Source organism: Oryzias latipes, chromosome 3 (genome assembly GCF_053564925.1).
Source record: "Oryzias latipes strain Hd-rR chromosome 3, Olatipes_Hd-rR_3.1".
NCBI lineage: Eukaryota > Metazoa > Chordata > Actinopteri > Beloniformes > Adrianichthyidae > Oryzias > Oryzias latipes.
In genome coordinates, this window is record NC_136239.1 from 41,500,284 (window position 1) to 41,525,334 (window position 25,051).

At 42.3% G+C, this 25,051-nt stretch overlaps 1 protein-coding gene across 6 annotated transcripts; it reads left to right on the forward strand.

The window, feature by feature from the left end:
• Positions 1 to 765: 765 nt before the first annotated feature.
• On the forward strand, positions 766 to 24,978 carry il17a/f2 (interleukin 17a/f2). Of its 6 annotated transcripts, none has more exons than XM_078944086.1 (7): positions 789 to 930; positions 18,682 to 18,857; positions 19,619 to 19,679; positions 19,761 to 19,821; positions 20,875 to 20,946; positions 22,806 to 22,877; positions 22,952 to 24,978. In XM_078944086.1, exons 2-7 carry the CDS (start codon positions 18,736 to 18,738, stop codon positions 23,245 to 23,247), a joined length of 684 nt encoding a protein of 227 aa, XP_078800212.1. In that variant the 5' UTR covers positions 789 to 930; positions 18,682 to 18,735; the 3' UTR covers positions 23,248 to 24,978. The 6 variants fall into 6 exon arrangements, with proteins under 6 accessions (XP_020557054.1, XP_078800212.1, NP_001191713.1 ...); XM_020701394.2 differs by lacking the exon at positions 789 to 930 and adding an exon at positions 15,071 to 15,189; XM_078944088.1 differs by lacking the exon at positions 789 to 930 and adding an exon at positions 17,338 to 17,445.
• The last annotated feature ends 73 nt before the right edge of the window (positions 24,979 to 25,051 follow it).

Here is a 25,051-nt window from a genome sequence, read left to right on the forward strand (position 1 = left end):
TCCTTCTTGAGTTTAGCTCAGCAGCTGTTTGACACTTTCAGCGTAAACATATGAAGATAAACTCCAGTGACCTCGTGACCCAGAACAGGACTAAACAGCAACAGAAGTCAGCCAAACAGCAACCAGTTCCTATCTCTGCCTGTAGAGGGCGATGTTTCATCAGAAAATTGGTTGAAACAGAAACAGTTCTGCTCTCACTGAAACATTAAAAAAATTGTTAGTAATTATTGGTTCTGTAAGAGACGTTATGTGGAACAGAAGCAGAAATTCTGCAGAAGGTTCCTTCTTAGAACCTTTTGTTGACTCCTCCTGTCATCATGTTAACTGGTGAAAAGTCCAGTTTGACACGCCGCCATGTGTGACGTCTTCAACCGTTTCAACGTCTTCAAATCAGACCCGCCTCAGATTTGATTTGATCAAATTAGAGATGTTGAGGGCAAACATTCGGTTTAACATTTCCATCAGAATTCTTCATGTCAGAAGTGTCACATTATTTTCCTTTAGAGTCTGCTGTGGAGTTCCTCAGGGTTCTTTGTTGGGTTCTTGTTGATTCTTGCTGATGGACGTCTCCACAGTTCTACAATCAGAACGTCTGTGAAGCACCCTGACGGCTGCCTTTGGTCTGACCTCTGGCTGTTCACCACACCGTCCACAGCAATCCCTAGACGCTGACGTTCCCTCCTGTACAGCAGGTGGCAGTATGCCCTCTTCTCGCCGTCATCTACCAATAAATAAGAGCAAACAGAAGTCTTAGATTCTAAAAATGTTGGGCTGTATTTTCTACTCAGGCCGGTTTTTGGAGCAGAATTCTTGCATATTTATTTTTAACCGACGTCATAGGGTCAGCAGATGTGTAGGATTGGACCACTTCAGCACGGTTCACGGTTCACATGGGGTCAAACGTGATCAAGCGTGTCCAGACGCTCTCAGGTGAGTCAATTCAATTCAATTTTATTTATTTGTATAGCCCAAAATCACAACAACAGTCGTCTCGATGGGCTTCGAACTGAAACATGAACTCAAAAGGATCATGAATACAAAGAGTTCAATAGGAAAATACTAAAATGATCTAACAAACTGACTAAGCTATACTGGCATCCCTGCCCTTAGACCCCCCTTCTCTGTAGGGGAAAAACTCCTAAAAAAACGGATTCTGGAAAAAATGAAGAAATCTCAGGGGTGTCCACATGAAGGAGGGATCCGCCCCCAGGACGGACAGGCGATTTACCAGAACTCTTAGAGAAGAATTAACTTATCTAAATCTACAACTACATATATAAAGTCCAGCAGACGAGCTTCATCCACCCGTGGTTGGGGGGACGGCCGGGGGCGCGAGTCGAGCCGGAGACAGGAACCACAGCCAGGTGTAGGAGCAGGAGCAGAGACGAGGTACTCGGTCAGGTACAGAGCAGAGACGAGGCAGCGTGTCCTTCTCCAGAGGGTCGTGAGGCGGAAACCTAAACATCACTTTGTGACCAAGTCTGAGATTTTCTGGCAGCTCATGATATCAGTCAGAATATTGAGATTATTGTGATGAGCATTGACCGACTTACACAGAAATACACAACCGGTGTTTTCCATCAGGAGACAACATTTTATTTAATTGATTCTTAACAGAAAATTTGCAACAAAAATGACACAGAAGCCACATGACAACACACGACCAACCTTACAGATGACCGAGTCGGATGTCAGTCGGATGTTTGAAACCTGTATTCAGTCATTCTCTACTGTTCCCTTCATAGTGACCTGTGTCGTTTATTGAGATCCACAGCCGGCCAAACCTTTTCTCTGCATTTCATCCTCCAACGAACAGACATGTGTCGTAGTTGAACTGGATTTAATGCACAGAAATGTGAAACTGAAAATGGGACACGTAGAAGAACATGCACAAGACATTCTGGACTCACATATGGAAACAAGCTCGTGATCATCATCATTGTCAGACTAAAAATGTTCATGTGTTCGGTTCCACCATCACATGAAATGGAAATGCTATATTTGCATGAAACACAACCAATGAGGCAGTAAAATGAAAGCAAAACTAAAGCCAGCATGTAAAATTATTACGTTCTGATAAGTACTATCTAAATAAATCCTGCTACATATGAAAAATTAGCCTCAATACTTTCTTTACTGTCACCTTTCTAACTTGTCATTACAAGCAAAGGGCTGGATGGATTATTATGACAACTGAACACATAGAACTCTCATCATCATAATTTTCTCTGCAGACGAATTTCCTGTTGCCTCATTTCCTGTTGATGACTACAGACAGATTATGATTTTATACCAACACATAATAATGCTGAGAATGAGAACTGCGCCCTCTAGAGGCCTGGAAATGCATCCATTCATTCACTAAAAATCCTTTAAAAAAATTAAACACTAAAAAAAATTTACTTTTTGTGATCTTCGAAGAAAAAAAATCAGGATGAAATAATACTAAAAATAAAAACAATAAATAATCCGTCTTCTCTTGTCTTCGTCCCTGTGAGACTTTGGAGGCTGCAGCTCCTCACAGTTTGTGCTGAACTTCGTGAATAAAACTGAGCAGCTGTGCTGCAGTGTTCTGCATGTCTGTGAAGTCCAATTCCTTTGTCTTCTGCTGCAGATGGACAGATATCTGCATTGCTTCATCAGAACAGTGGTTCCTTGTTTTTAGCGTTCTACAAATCACAGTGAAGATGAAATCCGTGAAGGCCTCACTGCAGACTTTCCTCAAACAGACACGAACATTTTCAGACTTTTCTCTATTCTTTAAACTCAAAGAACAAACCCTGATAGAAAAATAATCCAGGATCTTAGAATAAAAACAAAGCTTTGACGCCCTGTTCGATTCCTGGCTTGACCGTCAAAGTGTTATTTGACTAAACACTGAACTTGACGTTGCTCCTGGTGGTTGAGGTTGGCACCTTGCATGGTAGCAGAGCTGCCCTCAGTGAGTGAATGTGTGAGTGTTGGTGAACGACTGTGACTGGAAAGCACTTTGGGCCTTAAAGCAGAAAAGTTTACAAGTAGAGGCCATTTACCATAAATGACGGATCTAATCCTGACGTCTGCAGATTTGCGTTCAAATCTCAACACGCAAGCAGAGCTCAGCTTAACACCTGAATCCCAACAGCTCAAGTCCAAACACCAAAAATGCCAACTTTTGCTCCACTCTCCTGGGGCCTCATTTCTAAAACTTTGCGTAGGATTTGCGTCAGAAGTGGCGTACGGATGAAACATAGGACGTGCGTACGCACAGAAATATCTTCTAAGAGCGCAAGATCAGCCATTGTGCGTCATTACGCATTGTGATGGGGCATTTTATTTCCCTCCATTTAATTAAATCTGGCAAGCTACAGATGTCGGGAATAATCCACGTGGAAATGGGAAACTGATCAGCGCAAATATAATTTCTTGTTGCTTTCTGAATGGTTGAGACATACGCCATGCATTGTTTTATCAAAAATAAAACAAACTAAAGGCATATGCATGAATACCATAATTCCATAGCTTATGAAGAAATGTTTTAATATGAAAACAACTTTCCAACTTTCCTGTCTGTCCGTCCGTCCGTCCGTCCGTCCGTCCGTCCGCACACCCGCACCTATATCTGCTCCGCCAGACGGACACATTAACGAGAATATCAGTTTTGTACATTATTTCGTTCTGTTAACTATATTATTTATGAGGATGAATTGCACAACATGCCAATATTGCAGAACATATTTCACTTTTCTTTCTGCAAATATGTGTTCATTTGAATTTCTGTTGTAATTTTCGTTTGATTTTTTTGTTTGTTTCACTGCTGATCGATCAAACAGGTGTTGGTGTAGCTGTTAATTGTAAGACTTGCTTTGTGAAGTCTTCATGTTATTTCTGAGAGGCAGTATTGTCATTTTCACTTTCACGTGTTTCTTCCATCTGCCGACGGCGTCGCCGTTTCTCATTTCACCCATTTTTGTGCGTACGCCTGGGTCAGAGCTTGCATGAAGGACCGCACATTTTCCAGTCAAGTTTGCTTTTTATAAATCTCAATTATTGCGTAGAGAGTGGCGTACGCCTTCTTTTGTGCGTAGGCAACGTTTATAAATGAGGCCCCAGGTGTTTTGTTGGTTTCCTTCAGCCTCCAACACACGCTCTTTAAACTACAGCAATTCTTCTGCCTTTAACGCAATTATTACCATAAGTCCCTCAGATTCTGAGATGCAGAAAGGCAGCTATGCATCCATACATCACAAAGATTCTTTCCTCTATGTCAAAACCAGCTGCTTTGTGTTCACATAAACACTTCACGTCTGTAAAGTGTTGCATTTATGGCTATTCTTGGCTTCCAAGTCCGTTTGGGATTACGTTAATTGTGTTAACGGTTGAGGAGTTACAGTAGTTCAAAGAACGTCAATCTCTGGGTTTAAAGGGTCTTTTTTGTTGTTGTTGTAATAAACTGAATTTCAGGGACTAACCATTGTTTACTGTATTTAAGGCTTAGTCACATGTACCTGTTCAGAGGGTTGACCCCGTATGGGTTCTACAGGTTTTTGGGTTGTCCGGGTCCGTGGGTGGTCATGGAGATCTTCAGGTGAGATCAGGTGTGTCTTACAGTTCCCTTCAGGCTGATACGACCACCTCAAGGGAAGTCATGAAAATGGAGCATACCATTGTTGTGGGCCTGGTAAGTGTATTCGTAAGGTTAATGGAAGCTACACACATTTATGATGTACGGGTGATGCTGTCGTACGGCGTCCTTACGCCACACTCTGGTTGTTAGTAAGGTGTGAGTTCTGACTTCTTACCGACCGCACAAATGCTGCACGCACGGGGTGTGCATGTGATACCCAAGTGCCTATACGACATTCACACCTGCCAGATTGTGCAGAAAGGACACACAGGGGGAGCATAAGGAGCACAAACCTTTCCCTTCAACAACACTAACCCAGGGAGTGCGATTGGAAGGGGGTAAAAAAAGGGAAAATCAGTACGGCACACCTGCGTCTCACCTACGTCCCCCCTTACTCACCCTTTTGTGTTGTCTAAGAGTTCACTACAACCTGTTGCCACAGCATGAAGAAAATAAATGTGCATGAACATTTTCTCTCTACGGCTTCACTGAGCGGTCTATGACCTTGATATTTCATGCAGATCACCTGCTTGACCCATGCAGGTTTGACCATTTTTCACCTCCAGATGGCCCGTATCCATCTGTAAGGACAGCTGGGAGTACGTCTTCATGGACCTGAACTGTTGTCTTGTTGGACGAAAGCACAGCTAACAGCTTCACGCTTTCGATGAACAGGATCCACTTTGGATTCCCTGAAACTCATCAAGCATGCAAAGTGGTCAAACAGTTGCGGTAAAGGTTTAAAAATGTTCCCTCGACACTGAAGTCGGTGCTGTCAGAGTAACCAACAGAGGATCGAGACCTTTATCATGTAATCTAATCTGGTTTCTTTTGTGCCAAAGCAGGTCACAGAAATTTGCTGATGCCTCTGACAGAAAGTGACAACCATGACATCAAATTCAACCACAAGAATACATCTGGGAGTTCACAGTAGGAGGCGGAGTCGCACCATTCCCAATACTCAGACAAAGAAGGAAATAAATGATCTGGATTCTTTAATTCCTAATCCTCATCTGGTGCAACTGTCAGAGGATCTCCAGACGAACTCCATCATGTTTAAGCAACTAGGAATTTATTTAGCATAAAACAATTGAAACAGGTCACAGAACTGAAAGGATTTTCTCATCAGAGTTTCAGTGTGTCTTTCTTCGTGTGCGCCTCAAAAACACATTTCCATGTCGAGTGCAAAAGTGCGCTTGGTGCCCTGAAAACGTTAAGATGGGACAGATAAGATCATGTCTGATCCCACACAGAGAAACGGCAGCGATTTCGAGTGTGATCTGTGGTGCAGATATGAAACAAATGCAGAAGACGGAGAGAAGTAGTTCATGGCAAACAGTGGGTGAACACAATGTCAAAACTTCTGGAGTTTCCCTTCAGTTTCAGTTTTTAAACTTCAGCTAAAAAGGTGAAACGAGTCCGAGAGGCACACATATGTTTCAATCAAAAGATGCCTTTTGCTTATTTTCTATTGTTGCACAGACATGCTAGCTGCTAGCATGTCTCCAGCTATGGATTCTTTCCTAGATGGGTCTTAGAGTTACTGCGCAGATTAGCATTGCGTCCACTTAGTCATCATTTGATCAGATAATTCCTAAAAAAAAATGTTAGGATTATAAACAACTGATGCTAGCGACGGATGCTAAGGTCTGATGCAAAACTCTGATGATAACAGACACATTTCCATGTCCAGGACAAAAGTGCGCTAGCTTCCCTGAAAACCGTTTTCTGACCAGGCTGTGGTTTGTTGATTATCTGTCAAATAGATCCCAATCTATACAAATATCTGGCTCCAGCTCTCCTGCTCACAAGGTCAAAATATGTGTGCCACAGGGTTCGGTTCTTGGACCTATTCTATTCTCATCTATTTCAACAACTTATGTCAATACTTATCAAATGCAACATTTTTATGCAGACAATACTGTCATTTATTGTTGCTCTCGGTCAATCTGACAAGCTTTTGAGTTTTTACAATCTGCTTTTTAACATTGTTCAGTCTCGTCTTCGGTGACTAAAAATGATCTTAAATGCAGGAAAACCCAAAGTGATGCAATTTTCACATAAACATGAATTTAGTTATATAATATATCTTGAACAAAAATGATCCGAACTACACTCATTTCAATGCTTTCGTTCCTCTTTCAATGCTTTCGTTTTTCCGAGAAAAGGTGAGTTTGTTACTCTCAACTGGTGCACCTTGCATCTCTTGTACTTTAACATCGTCATGTTACTGCAGTTGTCTAGAACCCTGAAACTGAAAACAGTTGATGCTCACAAAGCAGGAGAAGGCTTGTCTTGTAGCTTATTTTTAATCTGAAAATGTGCAAATTTGTGAAACCAGCAAACCTGTTTGTTGTTGGAACACATCCACCAAGGTTGTTTATGTTTGACATTGGTCAGGTGTGTGGACTGAGCGCTTTGGTTTGGGGTTTGGTTCTCTGTGCTTTTCTCCCCATCAGTCACTCCAGCTTCAGGTTGCCAATCATCAGTGGCGGTTCTACACTAACTTACTCCCTGGGCGAGTAACCCCCACCAGCGCCCCCCCCCCCCCCCCCCCCCCGCACACATACAAAATTTGACAACATCCTGTTGTGTTCCCTATCTTCTATTTAGCCATTTTACTCAAAAAATGCATGGATTTTCTAGACTCATATTACAGGGGGGTCAAACTCAGTCACACAGGGGCCTAAGTTAAAAACACGCTTAAGGTTTTGGGCCGAAGAAGATAAACATTTACTGAACACACTAAAGCTAAACTTTTAAACCTTTTAAACTGAACTTTTTGAACATAAATATGAATAAAAACAGGAACATTAATCCAGAATAACTCAAGTTAAACCTTAAATAACTTGTAATATTTTGTTCTCCATAGAAATATATTCTGTCAAAATTATACAAATATGATCATGCTGCAGGACAAAACAAAGAAAGCCTGGAAATATTAATAAGAAATTACATATCAAATAATTCCATTTTTATGCTCTTTCATCCTTCTTTAGAGCATTTTTTTTTAGAGCTGGACTCCTGCTTCATTTTTAGCAATAATTTCTTAATGTGTGACGTCCTGTGTGTGTCTTTGTGAAACATATCAGAGGGATTAGATCTAAAAAATAAAACTTATTGTGATTAATATGTTTAGGTCTTATAAAACATTAAAGACTAAATCTTAGAACTCATCAGTGAGATTACTCCAAAAATATTTGGCATTTCCCTAAATTTGTGCAACACCAACAGTAGAAATCCTCCAAAAAACCTCAATCCATATAAAATGGTCTGCGCTCCCCCCCCTCCCCCCCCCCTTCCCTCTGACACACGCGGCTCCGTCTCTATGACGGGAGGCGCAGCTGCGGCCCAGAGTTGATTGTCAGATAAAAAAAGACTCCCAATCACCTGTTAGTGTGATTCAGCCACCGGCGAGTCGCGCTCCCCTCTCGAGTTTTTTTTACTTATGTTCCAAAGACTACCGCAAAGAGGTGTGGCCGCAAGTGTCTTGCAGCAGAGGGCGGTGGTCACGTGCGCATCGGGTCTGCTGTGTCGGAGCAAAGAATTGTGGGAAATAATCCCCATTGCCTGCTTTTGTCGAAATTGGGTTGAGCACGGATGTTTGTTCTGCCTAAATCCTTTTCATGTGCCTGTTTTACGTTGTTTCACTCTAAATTATTCTTTTTTTTTTTTCTTTTTCTTTTGCACCATAAGTGTGAAGAGGAAACAGGGGGAAGACATTATTAAGAGTCTGATGTGTCAAAATAAAAGTATTAAGTGTCGGCTGCTGAAGTAATTTCAAATTAAAACTTCAAGCTACCTCTTTGAATATTGTATGTAGCACATTACTCATCGGACACGGCCAATGCCGCCCCCTATGAAGTGCCGCCCTGGGCGACCGCCCACATCGCCCATATCAAAAACCGCCACTGCCAATCATCCACAGCCGTCTTGATTTCTGTTAACAGTCCTTCGTCTATTTATATAGCTCATCTGCTTTTTGGCCTTCTTGGTTCTCCATGGTTTTGTCAGGTATAAGTTAAAATGCTTCATTTAAGTGATTCGCTCTTTTTGGAATTGCACATAAAATGCATAAAATTAGTTACTTGGTGGTCACACAGACCATCAGTAAAATACATTTTAAGTTCCACTTCGATCATCTTCTGATCTGTTGTCAAAGCTTTCCCAGTGGTCTTTTGATGGTGACGATGATGCTGTTTTAGCCAAAATCCAAGAACCTGTGTTGTTTTCTCGGACATAGTTTCTACAGACCGGCAGGGGTTCGTCATAAAGTCACCTCTTGGATTGTGGGCGGGACTGTTACCGCAGAACAATCCCCCCCCCCTTCCTGTCACCCATCTATTTACACTATCTACTGCTAGCTTACAGCCCCTAACACCCCCAACATAACATTAGTAATAATAAATAATAATAAACTTTATTTATATAAACTTTTCAAAATCAAGCTTAAAAAGTGCTGTACAATTAACACAAGACCAAAGACCAGGATTAAAAACAGTATTGAGGTGTTTGACAGTACGACAAAATAAAACACTAAATCAGTCAAATCATTCAAATCAATAATCCCATAGGTTTAAATTTAAGAGCCAGTAAAATCATTAAAAGCATGCATATAAAGGTGCGTTTTTTAAATACCGGTAGGGACTCAGCTGGCCTGATCTCTTAAAGGCCATGTCTCCCTTGGTCTTCAATCTATTCAAGTCAATTTTATTTATATAGCCCAATATTTACAACAATAGTCATCTCAATGGGCTGCACTGTAAGGATTCAGTGGTTTGGGTTGGTTTTGTTGTTCTTGGTCATGTTTTTGGTTTCCCTTTTGTCAGTCACACCAGTTTCAGGTTCATGATCCACAGCTGTCTTCAGTTTAGTTAATTGACCTCAGCCTATTTAAGTGTCTTGGTTTCTGTTCATCCTCGTCAGGTCATCTACTCTGCTGTATCACCTTTTTGTTTCTCCATGTAGTTTTGTTTTGGTTTGGTCATTAAATATTTTATTTTCTGTCACTAAACCTGGTCTCCTGCATTGGGTTCTCCGACACCAGTTACTGACATGGAGAATCTGGATTGTGGCATTGTTAAAAAACCTTTTGCCGAAAATCTAAGATTGCGACCAGGTACATTAGGGACGAGGAGATCAGCTATATATTTAGGGGCCAGACCCCAGCGTGCTTTAAAAGCAATAATTGCAATCTTAAAATCTTTTTAAAACAGACTGGGGGCCAGTGCAAAGATGCTAAAACTGGAGTAATATGATCTCTCATTCGGGTTTTGTTTAGGAGTCTGGCGGCAGCAATTTGGAGGAACTGTAGTTTATACACACTCTGCTGTGAAAGACATGCGTAGAGTGCATTTCATGAGTCCAAACGGGAGAAAATCAAAGTGTGAATCCCCATCTCAACACATTTTCTAAATAGGAGAGGGGTTATTCTGTATAATCTGTGTATTTGCCAGAAACAAGATTTGACCACCACTTTGACATGTGTCTCCAAATTTAAATCAGTTTCAAATATCACCCCCAGATTTCTGCAGTTTGTAGAAACATACTTAGACAGAGACTCCAATTTCTGAGCCACACGGTTTTAGGCCTCAACTGATCCAAAAATAATGACATTAGGTCTGTCCATATTCAACTGCAGAAAAATTTGAGCCATCCAGGTTTTAATTTCTGCAATGCAGCCATTGAGATTCTTTAGAAGACCAAGGTCATCAGGTTTAATGGATAAGAACAGTTGAGTGTCATAAGCATAAAAAATAAAAATTGAGGCTATGTCGGCGTATTACCTCCCCCAGTGGTAGCATGTAAATTGAAAATAACAGAGGTCCCAATACCGAACCCTGAAGAAGGCGAGGTGTCATTTTCACCTTAGATGAGCAAGTATTGCGGATAGAAACCTGTCAGATAAGTAAAAATAAAACCAGTTAAGAACTGTGCCCGAAAAACCAACCCAAGATTTCAGACATTGTAATAAATTTGAGTGGTCAACCGAATCAAAGTGGTGCAACAAAACTGTTGATCAATATAGAGATATCCAGCCATGCAGTTTAGATCCAAATTCTAGCTCAGACAAGGGAAAAAAAGATGTTCATGGATTGTCTTCAGGTGGATGATCAGAATGGAGCAGAGCAGGGAGTTTGTGCCCCTGGTGGATTCTTAAATGCCATTTTCTTGTCTGCTCCTGATTTGCAACAATTGGAATAAAGGAATACTAAGAAATGGGTGGGAGTGGCTCAGGCGGTGGCTCAGGCGGTGGCTCAGGCGGTGGCTCAGGCGGTGGCTCAGGCGGTGGCTCAGGCGGTAGAGCAGGCGGTAGAGCAGGCGGTAAAGCAGGCGGTAAAGCAGGCGGTAAAGCAGGCGGTAAAGCAGGCGGTAAAGCAGGCGGTAAAGCAGGCGCTCCAATGACCGAAGGGTCGGCAGTTCGATCCCTGCTCCCCCCAGCCAGCTGTTGTTGTGTCCTTGGGCAAGACACTTCACCCTCCTTGCCTCCAGTGTGGCTCCACTGGTGTGTGAATGTGTATAAATGATCCAGGTGATGGTCAGAGGGGCCGTATGCGCAAACCGGCAGCCACGCCTCTGTCAGTCTGCCCCAGGGCAGCTGAGGCTACAACAGTAGCTGCCATCACCAAGTATGAATGAGGAGTAAATGAATAATGGACACAATGTAAGCGCTTTGAGCAACAAGAAAAAGCACAGATAAATCTTATCCATTATTATTATTATTAAGAAATGCTATTTCAAGCTGAATTTTCTAAATTTAAGGTCTCTATAATCAGAAAAATGCCAGAAGAAAACGTCAAAACACCAAAACAGCATTTTTATCAAAGACTGTCTGATTTGAGTCAAAAAGACGGTACTTGACTGCAATGACAGTTTTTATCTGTTTGATGTTTCTCTTGAACTCTTTTGCACTCTAAGAATCGGGGCCTACGGCACGCACATGAAGAGGCCTACACATGAAATTCTTCGAAAGACAATGTTGACCTTCATTCTCGAGCTTTGATGTTGAAAAGCAGCTTTGCATCACCTGGAATAGTTTACCCACACGAGCTTTGACCTCTGAAAACCCCACCTGGCTGTTTGCTTCACCTTATTCAGCAGGTGTAGTGGCGGCTGGCAGGCGCTCAGGTCGTATTGAAGGTTGGTTTATACAGTTTTCCCGTCAGAGATGTTATCAGAGAAGGAAATATGTCCATTTCATCTCAGATTCCTCTGATCGGACTCTGATTACCTGGAAGTTCAAAGCTGCTGAGATCAAATTTTTGACTTTGTTGTCTGCGGCGGGTTATCAGATCACAGAGCGGCGCTCATCCTCTTAAATACCGGAGATCTCGGAGACGTGAGCTCAGTAGCTGGTACTGACCCAAGTGACAGGATGGAGCTGCCGACCCACAGCATCTGCATTCTGATGGTGAGCTCTTCCTTAAACCGATGGACTAGTTTGTAGTTTTAGACATTCAAAGGGTTCACGTTGTTAATTATCTAGAATAACGCATATTTTTAGTGGAGAATGTAAAAAAAAATGTGCCTCATTTTGGGGGGTTAAATGTTCAGGCGATTGGGTCATCTTTGCGGTTCTCTATCCTCAGGTTATATGTTGTTCATTGCGGTTCTCTTCGTGCTCTGATGAAGGAGTTCTTCATCCTCCTGACTGCAATGTGACGCTGCAGTTCTCCTCGGAGATCTTCTCCCTCTCCAGAGGGAATGGTAACATCCATCAGAGGTCGATGTCCCCTTGGAGATGGAGGTCAGTAAAAATCTGGACCTCTGGTTCTGGACGCTTTTGGTTCTAAGCTTCCATCTGCTCCTCTGTGTTCAGGTCCACCACGGTGAGGCACCGGATCCCCTCCACGCTGTGGGAGGCCGAGTGCGACAGCATCTTCTGCTCCAACCCCACCTCAGGACAGCCCAAAGACTACAGCCTGAACTCTGTTCCGATCTACCAGAACATTCTGGTTCTGAACCACGTCAAAGGCAGCCACTGCTACACAGCCTCGTACCATTTGGTGGCCGTTGGCTGCACCTGCGTCTGGGCCAGGTCCAACCAGACTTAGCAGAACCAGAACCAAAGCATCTTTACAACAAACCTTTGACAACGCCGAGCAGATGAGTAGCTTTTGAAGCTCGGTGTGAGTTTGTGTGACGCTTCCTGTTTTTTTAAATTAAACAATGGAATTTACTCTCTAACCTTCATAAATAATTTATGACAAAGCCCAAAACCCAACAATTTTTGTGTGATAGCAGCTCGTTGACATCTTAATTAGTCCTCGGGACTTTGGCTGGTTGTGGATTTTCTGTCAGGTTTAGGTAGAAAACCAGCAGACATTGATGCTAGCATTGAAGTATTACAAAGTTTATTGTTTGAGGAAAATGTTACTTAGAACACAGCACACAAAATAAAAGAACAAAATCCTCATGTTTATTACCTAAATGTAAAAAATGAGTAAAAAAAGTGTTTTAAAAAAAGTAGTTTAAAACCAGAAATAACAAGTATTAAACACAAGTCAAAACCCACAGGTAGTCAGCCCAAAAGAAAAAAAATTTAAGAGGACAAATATCAGATTGTAAGTTCAAAAGATAAATTATATCAGATCAATTTGTCACGTTGGATGGAGTTTCTGTATTTAAATGAAAACATAAAAACAGCATCTCTGTGTATTCTGAACTTGACTAAAATCCTGAAGCCCCAGGTCACCTGAATGAAGGAGGTAAACATTTAGCAACTATTCTCTAAACCAACTGCCCCCCCACCCAGAGTGAGAGGATGCTGGAGCCTATCCCAGGTCCCCCCTGACCAGGTCGGCAGTGTGTTTCAGGTCCAAACACTCACATTCACACTTATGGACCATTAAAAGACTCACTTACTAATCATGTTTGTGGACTGGAGGTAAACCGGAGAAAAGCCACGCATGCACAAGGAGAACTTACAAACTCCACACAGAAAGAAGCTGGCCGGGATTTGAACCTTCTTCTGTGAGGCGATAGCGCTACCCGCTACGCCGTGGTGCATCTGGTTTGATTAAATTTGTAAAATAAATATGAAAATGCGGACAGAATATTTAACAGTTGTGATAAAGGTTAAATTTTTTTAAGATTACTGGAGTGAAAAAATGTTTTTTCAGAAATGCTGTGAAAATATTCTGGACTAGGAATTTACAAATGTACTTTCAAATTTCAATATTTAAAAATTATTTATAGACCTCCAATAGAAATTGTGCTTTTAAAATTTTGTAGCATAGCTTTTGTAGCTTTTTTCATGATGGAGGACAATTTTACAGCCATGATAAATGTCTTGTATCAAATAAATATTCTAAAAACATCAGCTTTTTTGTGAATGAAGATATTTTCTTGTGGTTAAATTATACTGTCAACACAACTGCTGTAACAATTTCGCTGTTAAGTTTAAAATCACAGGAAAATTCTGAAAACTGGTGGGGAAAAGGAAAATGTTTGGTTTAAATGTTAAAGCTTGTTCATATTTCTAGTTACTCTTCTCTTCTGTAAACAATTTCACAAATCCAGAAATTAAGTTTTCTGCTGTGTAGAAAAGGTGGATCCAACAAACACCTGTCAGTCAACACATCCCCATAGGTCATTTAAACGGGTATATGTGTGTCTGCATGAGTGTGTGTTTGTGCGTGCGTGTTTTTCACTTGCAGAAGGTCCAGTCTGGTTCTGAATTCTGATAGACTCCGCTACCTCGTCCTTTGAGGCTTCCCTCCCTCCAGCCAATGACTAGACAGAGGTTCCTTTCTACTGTGGACTTAACAGTCAAAAAGTAGAGCCTTATATAAATTCATGCCTGAAAAATCAAAACACATTAAACAAAGGCAACAATGGGACACTAAATTATGTTCTTGTGATCCAGCATGAAGGTGACTCATCTGCTGGAGTCTGTGTTTGTTCCCTGGAGCTGAAATGTTGCCTGGAAATGGGAAAAAGGCCACGAAATCCTTTGAACGATGCAGGATGGTAAACATTTAATGATGGAACAAACTTTGAATCTACACATTTATTTAATTTATTCAGACATGAAACTAAAACATCAAACAATCAGGATGAAAAAGGAGCAGAAAGAAGAAATGTTCAGAACTCAGACCTAGAACCAGCACATAGAGGCTCTGGGAAGCAACCCCTTGTGGTGGCACATTAGGGATGTTCCAGGCGATCGCCCATCTACAGACTAAACCCCCATCTGCTGTAAACCGTGTTCACGTTGCATCCCATTTTATTCCAAATCCTGAATCTGTTGATTAAACTCGTAAAATGCAGCAATGAGTTCTGCAGTTCAGATGTTTGGGGTCCATTACAGAGAGGACAGGCTCTGCTCTTCACTTGAACTTCAGCTCAAAGCCACCCCAAGCCCACCGCCAGATCACGGCCAAGGCAGCAGAACTGGCGGCGGTTCCGCCCGTCAGCTCTGTTGTTTAAAGATAAGGTGTTTGTCTGCTCCGCCCTGCAGTGCCGCTCTGTGTGTCTTTAAGCAGCTTTTTCAGTTGAGCAGATCACTGTTTGTTCAGTCTGTCAATGAGTAAACGTGGAACAGGAACAAAAGCTGACCAGAACCAGTACTCTGCACGCAGGTTGGTCTGCACCCTTTAATTCTACCCGTTAGCCCACAGGGCCAGAACTAGTCAGAACAAACGAGGAATGTTTGTTTGCATTTAGCCTCAACGGAGCTGTGGAGGTTCAGTGTTGATCAACCCCTGACTGCTGAAGAAACCTTTAACTGGTTTAGACATATTCTTCTGTTGTTGTGTTGTGTTTTATGTTCTCATAAAAATTATCCAGATTGTCTTAGATTTACGTGACAACAACCAGCAGTTGTTCTATTGGATGTACGGTTATGGACTGAACTCTTTTCCCTTGAACTTGGAACATTTGGCTGCAGAAATGCTCAGTGAGGTTGAACTGAGGATTTGTTAAAGTCATTCCTCTGGACTGGAAAATAATCTTTGACCAAAGGTCCAACAGGTAGTTCCTCAAAAGCATTTCAAGAACTACATAGACAAAATTCACAAGGATTTGTATTTACTGGTGTCAAACTTTCCAGAAGATACCAACTCATCCGACAACCTGATCCAGAGTCAATAAACGTTGGCAAACGGCTATTCTTTTGTCACCGGATGGAGTTGGTGTAAACGGAGGACGAGTTGGGTGTTGGCTGGATGGTTGATTGGAATGTTTTGAGCAGAAAGAAGATCTGTGGGATAAGTTAAAATCTTGTGAAGACCTGGAAGTTCTGGTCTTTTTTGGTGGTGAAGGACGTGCCACCAGTAAACTCCCTGACAAACTCTGAGACCTGTCATCTGACGGTTGTTGTTGTAGGTTATGAGCCCATCCTGATTGCAGGGGGGCTTCCACTGACTGACGGTGTTTAGATGTGGAGGGGGTGAACAGTCTGGGAGCTGTGTGAGCCGACTGTCTTGATCTGCGACGTCTATGTTTATGGATTTCACTAAAATTAAATATAATACATTTAGATTGTGTTACATATTTCACCTCCTCATCAGTCACTATTAAGCTCATTCGTCTCGGTTATATACTCTTACATGGCCAGGTCGTAGTTGTTGGTTTACTTGTTACAGTGACCTTCAAGTTCTGTCAAGTCCGTGTTCCTGACCCAGCTACGTCCCTGACAATGTCTCTGACTTGCCTTCCGTTACTCCTGTCTTATCGTGAGTCTTCACGTTGCTGACTAAGATTCCGTCCTTGACCAGGCTCCTGTGAACGTCCCCCCGTTTATTGATCCACTTCCTGTCTTTGAGGGTTAGCCATTTTTGAGTTTCCACGCTGTCCATCCGACGTCATCACTTCCATCGGCTCTGTGTGCCCCTCTGCTGCTTATTTCCTGTTTCAACAACAAACACAGCCGTACAGAACTACGACCTGTATGGACTTTCTATATGCCTGTGACCTCCGCCAGGGATAAAACGGGTCAAGAAAATGGATAAATGGATGGACGTTCTATGTAGACCTTCTCAACTCTATACCTGCATACCTCCTACTGCCCCCTTCAGTGACCTCACTCATCCGGAGTTGTGTCCTGATAGTCCGTTTTCCTAACGTTCAGGCGTTACACTTAAACAGAACACACACCTACAGGAGGAAGTGGCAAGGTGCCAAATAACAACGTTAACCTCATTGAGTTTGGAATGACCAGAGCAGTAAAACAAAGAAACTCAACAAAAACTGCAGCGAATGTGGTGGCGCTGTTTGGATGCTACTTTGACTAAATATCCCGGAGCCTGCCTCTGATCCGGTGATGACTGAAACCACAAAGAGAACACGCCTTTCTCAGGGTAATGTTGGGGGCGTGGCACAGAGAGTTCTGGTTCCTGTGGACAATCATGAAAACGGTTTCAAAGCTGAGCAGTGAAGATCTGCTCAGACCTGCCCACCCTGGACCTGGAAAAGGTTTGGTCGCAATGGACCATCACTTTAAAGGATACTTTAAATCCAAACCACCTCCTGCATCTCTGTGATGTTCTTATGTGACAAACAGCCTGCGCCGCTTAGACACCGTCAGCGTTTACCACAGTACCAAATGCTCCTCTGGCATTCCTCCAGGTTGTTCTGTTCTGTTACCATGGCAACGGCAGAAACCCAGTCAGAGGAAGCGCATGGGTCGGTTGGTATAGATGATTGTGAGGTGATGACCTCTGACTTAAAGCAAAACAGCCATTCTGAAGGAAGGTTACAAGGTTTTGGACTTTATCTGACTTCAAAAAAGCTGATCAACCACCAACCAATCAGTTAAGGCAGAGTTTTTGGGAACCAGCAAAGGTCTCTGGCTTTAGTCTCATGATGCCGTTTCTCTGGGATCTTGGAGAGAACAGGTCAGAGCATTTCTTCTGACCGTTTCTCTAGACACAGACAAACCGTCATAAGTTGGTCTACGACCAGCTAAAGAAAGACAGACACTCCTCATCCAGTCTTTAGTGCGTGTTCATTGAAAAGTTTTATTTTACGGTCAACACAGCAGACAATCTTTTGGTTAATAATCAATTTCAACGCAAACAAAACCAAACAAAGGCTGGTCCATCAGAGAATGATGATGATGATGTAAGGTGAGAATACAGACTTTGTTAGACATGGGTGGGATGACGCCTGCAGAGGTAACAGGAAGAATCTTATCAAATCTCTTCATTATCCTCCTTTTCATTTCATCACATTGGTGTTTGTTTTCATTGACAAGTTTGACCCCTTGGATCCGTGGCCCACTGTGGTTATGCTCAGCTAACGTTGATTTTTTTACGTCAACAGAACAATCTGTGTTTACGATACTTTACGGAACTTTTAAAGTCAGAAAATCTGGAATTTTTAGCGTTTCTAACATTCACTTGAGAAAATTAAATCAGAGGAATTCCATCAGGCTCCTCCCTAAGTCCTAAATCAAAGCAGAGGAAAAAAAGAAAGTCAAAACAGAAGACCCCCCCCCCCCCCCACGGAGGCAGATATTACTGCTTAATGTTGTGTGCCCCTCCCCCCACAGCACATAGAGGTGAGGCCCCCACAGCAACCATTCAGGTGGTGTGGTTATGAAGGTGGTTGTTTGGTACTAACGCTTTTTTACATTTCTATATCGCGGTTGTTTCCATGGCAACCACTGTTTGAGAATTGCTGTGGCCACGTCTCATTCTAAGGGTTCTGTTGGGACGGGCTCTGACAAAAAGAACTCTGTTTGAGCGTTTACGCAGGAACGCATCGGCGCAAAGCTGCGTCAGAATCCGTGGCAATTTCGATGATCGCGCGAACAGCGGAAGAGTTCCGATCATTCGGAGAACGCCGACACTGCAGCTACAGGCGCTTAAGGATTCACTGGAAAAGAAACATTTGAACTTTTTTAAAGAGGGGCCGCATGTTAGCGGCAGCAAAGCAGAACGGAGATTTCGTAGTTAGCGACCCCTGGTGGATATTTGACAGATTTCCTTGAAAACGTGACAAATGGAGGCAGGATGATGACATTTCTACACAAAGAAGCTTTTGCCTTTTTGGAATGTTGAATTTCATCTGCATTTGCTTCAGATGATCCAAACCATCCTGGTTTTCATCACCGTTGTGCTTCTTCTCAGCTGAAGGAAGCTGCTCACCTGTGGGGGGGAAGTCTCCCGGTTCACCCCGTCTCCATGGCGTCACTGGAGTCAGAGCTCACTGCCTCCTCTCTCCCATCGGGTCTCGTCCTCGTCTTCATCCTGCTCCTCCTCCTCCTCACCATCTTCCTCACGCCTCTCTGCAGCGACTGCAACAGGTCAGCTTCAGTCACTGGTTCCTTCCTTTTCCGTCATGAACGTTCAGAGATCCGCAGGTGCAGAAGGTCGGACACTCCCTCCTACAGGTCCGTCTTCATCTTTTCACTCTCACAGAAAACACAGTGCAGCTCCTCAAAGGTCCATTTACCCCAAAGCTCAAACATCTGCAACCAAGGGAGAGCAGAGTGTTCAGCCCCATGTGGCTCCGGCGTTTTATATCACCATGGTAACCGTTTTAGATCAAAGATCTGTCCACGTTAAAGAATCTTGATCATAAATCCTTCAGATAAAACAATCAACAGGAAATTACATCAAAGATGAAGAGCAGAACTTCTCATCACCGATTTCATTCCCTTCGCCTCAGCTGTTGTTTTGAATTCTTTTGCATTTTTTTTAATTACCCTGTTTTTGGAAAAATATCAATGTACATGTTGGTGTTTGTTGGGTTTGTGTAAATGCAGTTTTTGAGTTTTGAGTCTTAAAGGAGCTTGTTGACCCTTGACCTCAAAGGTCGCTGACCCCCCTCGCTCTTTGGGCTGTTAAGGTGGACTGTGACACACACCCCCCCCCCCCCCCAAAAAAAAAAGGAGTAGAAACTCTTCTTTAAATTGTTTTTATTTTTCAGAGATGATACACAGCAGGCAGCATCACGTTTATTCCAAAATAAAAGCCTACACAGATTTAAAGGAAACTAAATGTAAATAAATGGATAAAATGATGATTTTTGTTTTAACTTGATTTGGTTTTATGCTTTTCTCAGACGTTCTTTTGAGCTGAAAGATCCAGAAGCAGCAAAAAGTCCTTCGGCTCTCATCCGAGTGGTAAGACACGAAGAAAAGACGTTCGATCTTCAGCTTTCACGCAAACGCTTGTGAACGTGTCTTTCACCTGAATGCCGGCAGGTGAGGCTGGAGGAGGTCAGAGAGAACCCCATGATCGAAAAGATCCAGAAGGATGAGCAAGGTGAGCCGAGGACGGAGACGCAGGAAATGAAGCCGTCAAAGCTAAAAACTCTGAGTGATGTTAGCCATGAATGTAACCCAGGATCTTCTCCTCCACTGGAGAAGGAGTTAGAGGAGAAAATATTTACTCTTTTAGGCCAAGTGACTGTAAGACGACTAAAAAGAGGCTAAAAATGTTGAAATGCTCAAAAAAATCACTGCAAAAACGTCACATAGAAGCTAAGAAATGTTAACATAACTGAACAAAAACTAAAAACTGATCAACCAAAATGCAGATTCCTACCCTAAACATCCCTGGAACAGACCGGCAACCTGTTCAGAGTGAATCCCACCTTCACCCAACAGGGGCTGGGATAGGCTCCGGCAACCCTGCTAAGCCCAAAGGGATTCAGCAAGTTCTGAAGATGGATGGATGGATGGAGGGATGTATGCCCTAAATTAGCAGGGGAAGATACGTTAAAAATCTGAAAATGCTAAGCTAAATGCTACAAATTTCAAAATAAAACTACCAAAATAAATTAGAAAAATGGTACAAGGTGCTAAATGAAGGATTAAATGCTGAAAACTATATACACTAAAGTTTAGTGCAGCAAAAAATTGAATCAAAAAAGCACTAAAATATGCAGATTAGTATAAATAAAACTGTGTGAAAAGGAAAAAGACAAGAGTTACACTCAACAATAAAAAGTCTAAACTAAATGCCCCAACTGAAAAATGAATATAAAGAAAGCAGATAAAACAGAAACGATGAATATTTTAGATTTTAGAAATGCTCAAATCTACGCATTCAGTCATAAAGGAGCCATGGAGAATAAACATTTCTCATCATATGGAAGGAAAAGCTGCAACATGTCAGAGAACCACTGATGATCAGGGAAACCGTTGACCCTGAAAACAGAAATAAATGGTAGAATATGAAAAGTAAAGAAGAAAACAAGTTCATTAAGGAATGAAGATTCTGGTGGCCCCAGAAGTCTGCTGTTTGTTTGTGTGCTTGTTTTTTTTTTTTATTTGTGTGTTTGTTTACTCTCAGTGTTTCTCTGTTTGTGTTTAGAGTTTCATCCTAAAGGGGAAGCGCCAGTCATTCCCTCCCAAATCCAGCAGGGGGAGCCGCAGACTAATAAAGGTCAGTTTGCCTCTGAAAACGGAAGGACAGAATGTGTGTGTGCGTGTGTGTGTGTGTGGGGGGGGGGCACGTGATGCTGCAGACAGACGGAGGCTTTTTTCTCCATCAGAGTTTATACCTAAATACATTTTGAAGCGCTTGGACTGCCTCAACTACCTGGACATGTTCTGAAAACAGAACCAAAGAACAGAAACCACAACCAAAGAAAACAGGACCAAAAAATTGTTTTTTAAAATCCATTTTACAACCTGGGGGGTTTTCCAGAAAGCAGGTTCAGGGTATGTCAAGTTGCCATAGCAACTCATGCTGTGAACATAACCTGGTCTGGAGCAGGTTTAGTTGAAGGTTAGTTTGTTTTCAGAGAGGTGAATCAGCATGGCGTGTCCATTTGAAGATGATTTAGTGGATGAAGAAGCTCAAATAATACTTTTTCCACCATGAGAGGCTGATAAGACCACATATGGATGTTGGAAAGAGAAACTTTTTACTTTGATCTAACTTCATTATTTGCTTTAGTTAAGATAAATCATTTTTTTAGTTAAGTCAGCTTAGAAATAACACGTAGTTAGACAGTTATTTTACTTTCATTCAAATTAATTCAATTAAGTAGGTGTAACTTTGGTGCTGCTTTTAGATCAGCACCGCAAGGGATTGTGGGATACCATTCCCTTTGCCTGTCTGGACGGATTTGGGTTTAAGTGTGGCTTTTTCACCAAATGTGTTTAGTTGTTTAGCTGTTTGAGAGCTAAACAAGCATGAGTGAGAGGGAGGAAGAAGAGGATGAGTTTATTTAGCACCACTAGTGTGTAGTGGATTAATGAATAAGTCAGATATGGTTAATGACATCATACATTAATTCCGTTTTGTATCATTCATTTTATTGTTTGAAAATGAGAAAATCTGCAGGCTTAAACTTAGACATATGAGATTTCAAGAAGTACTATAAATTAAGAAGAAAAACATTTAATTGAATTGGAGTAATATGACATTAGACATTGACATTTAGTTAGATAAATATCTTCATACGCCCTCATTACAATCTCACGCTCCGTCTTACTGAAATATTGCGCTCTCTTTTTTTCTCCACGTGTTTCCATGGTGATCCATTGAGAATGTCTTTATGTACTTCCCGTGCACATGCATTAACCCAGGGTTACCAAGTCGAGCGTAATTACGCTAACTCATATCCGGTCTTTTGGAACCGACATACCCAGAGTAAGCAAGTTCAGGAGGATTTCAGCCAGAGTTCAGGCTTAAAGTCAGGGGAGTTTAAAAGTGCTTCCTGGAAAACCCCCCAGGTTCCCTTCAGACCTGCTTGTATGTCTGATGGCTGACATCACCTGTCTGAACGCCACAGATGAGGCTTGAAGTGTGGCGGCCACATAGACATCCCTCACTATAAGACGGTTCACCTTTCGCCGTTTCCCTTTTTTTCCCCGTTCATTGTGTTCCGTGTCCTGATTGGCTGTAGACATCGTCTCCTGTACGGAAAGCGCTCAGTTCACTAAATCTACAGAAATCTTTGATCGCGGTAAGATCTTTGCTTTCAGTCCATCTGGACTCATTTTTCTGCTAAGGTTTGAACTTTGAGAGTTCATACAAGAGAGAAAAGTCTGAAAATGTTAATGTCTGTCTGAAAAAAACGTGTATTTAAGTGTAGTGAGGAGTTTTACTGCCTTGAAACATCTAGAATTATTGTAAAAAACTACGGCGATTACCTTACGGATTTTACTTTTCGGATTATTTTTAAACACTGGACGTAGACGTTGGTTGAGTCCATCCTGTACAAAACTTTAAAACCTCTTCCTTTCCTTTAGTCTGGGACTACATTTCCCATGAATCCGGCTTGTTTTTTTCAGACTCACTTCCTGGTGGAACCCCTGTTTCCTTCATTCCTTGGAGAAGCCACCTGATGGCGCCAGAGAGCAAAGGTTTGCATGACTGTTGAAAAAGTGAAACTTTGAGGAGGAAATAATGCAAAAAAACATTTTTTTTATGTCTGTAGATTTAAACGGCACTGCCCCTTCAGACTCCGACTCCCACCTCTTTAACCCCATGGAGTGTGGGCGGAGCAACGACATCCCATCACCTCCAGCCAATGACAGTCCTGCTCAGCAACGCCATGGTAACGGTGAACCTCGTTCTGCTGTCACACTGCACTTTAGCGGTCCAGACAGGAACTCCGTTTATGCCCGGGTCAGCAAAAAGCTCCGCCTTACCGACTCACCTGAGGAGAAGCAGGAGGGGCCGGAGGAGGCGGGGCCTCCACTGCCTGACAGGAACCCAGAGATGGATGGATGATGAAAAAACACAAACGTGGAGGTGAGAAGATGAAGACTTCTGTTGGAAACAGATGGTGAGGAAGAGGAGGACAGGAAACAGACTTTCACAATAAAAGCTCCTCTGGTGAAGTTTTTTTTAAAGTCAGTGAAGTGATTATAAAATGAAAAATAAAGTTCACCTCAGGAGGAGCAACAACATGCAGATGAAGTCAAACGCATGGCAAATGACATGACTCCTCCCACTGATGCGTGACTCCCCCCACTGGTGTATGACCCCTCCCACTGCTGTATTACCCCTCCCACTGGTGTATGACCCGTCCTACTGCTACATGCCTCCTCCCACTGATACATGGCTCCTCCTACTGCCACATGACCCGTCCTATTTCTGTACAACTCCCCCCACTGCTACATGACCCCTCCCATTCCTACATGGCTCCTCCCACTGCTAAAGATTGCAGAAAATTTACTACTTTTGCTTGTTTTGCTTTTTTAAGCGATTTACTTTAAACTTATATATTTTAATAATACTTTCGGGGAAAATCTGACATGTTTTTGCCCTTTGTGTGTGGATAAATATAATGCAGTATCTTTTCCGTAACTGAATGCTGTAAATTGGCTCAGACTTGGTTCCATTCTAAAGACTGAAGACAGCGGCAGCATCACTCAGCATCTAACAGCTTCAGGGTCTGACGCCTCTGTCTGGGTCACAGAAAGACCACTGCTGGAGGAGAACTGCTGGGATTTTCACACACAAGTCTTGAAGTTTGGAAAAAGACGGAGAGAAAGAATCCGTTAAGACCATAGAAATCCTGCGGCTGGGAGATGCTGCGTTCAGGGACCTCAGCAGCAGAGGGGTCATTCTGCAGAGTGACATCATCATCAGGTCAGACCCAAACAAGAGAGTGCAGTAGGTCGGATCCGAAAACTGGGTTTTAGCTGCTTTTTGAGGGACTTTGAACCACTTTGGGCCTCAGAAAAGGCGGAAAAGCAGATTGTTATATTTACTTTGCTTCCTGCGTTCCTTAACACTAGTATATGAATGTCCCCTCCATCCATCGGTTTGCTCTCACACGGAAAGCAGAAGTGGACCGGGCCGCCTGCAGAACCCAGCAGCTCGGAGCAGAAGGAGGAAGCTGGAGGGAGGAAGCCGTCCCGTCCCGTGGTCCTCTGACTGAGGCAGCAGAAACAGAAAAACAGCTGTTTGAGGATCGGTTACAAATGAAGATAAAGACCACTAAAGACAAGTTTCATTCAACAGCAAATGGCTAAATTATGTTGTAAAGTGTTTCGTAATCACACATTTAAAATCCAAATAGAACAGGAGTGGTATTATTTAGCATTTGATTCATAAATATTGTGGTTTGAAAAGAATTTTTCCCAAAAGAAAACTGAATCACATTTTGTCAATCTGGTTTGAAAAGTGAGCTGGGTTCTGCTCAGTTCTGTGTGCTGACAGTTGTATGTTCTGCTGGGAGCCCATAGAACCCAACGTGAAAGAACCAGACTTTAGGAAAATTTCTTGCAGATACAAAACGGTGCATAGTGGGATAAATAGAGGTTCTCATTTCTCATCAGTAGCTTTTTTTTTTTTTACTACTCTGATTTATTTTGCAGTTTTTTTTATTTGGTTCCTAAACTGTTTAATTTTTTTGGTGTCATGGGTGCATTTAATGAATTAAATTAGGCATTTTTGAAATAAAGAGTTTTTATAAGCGCCGTGTTTTAAATAAAGTTGGAGTCTTTTGAAGCAGTGATGTGATCAGAGCAAACATTTATTCACAACAATAAAGGGGCACTGCTCCTTTAAACGAGGCCCTTCCGAA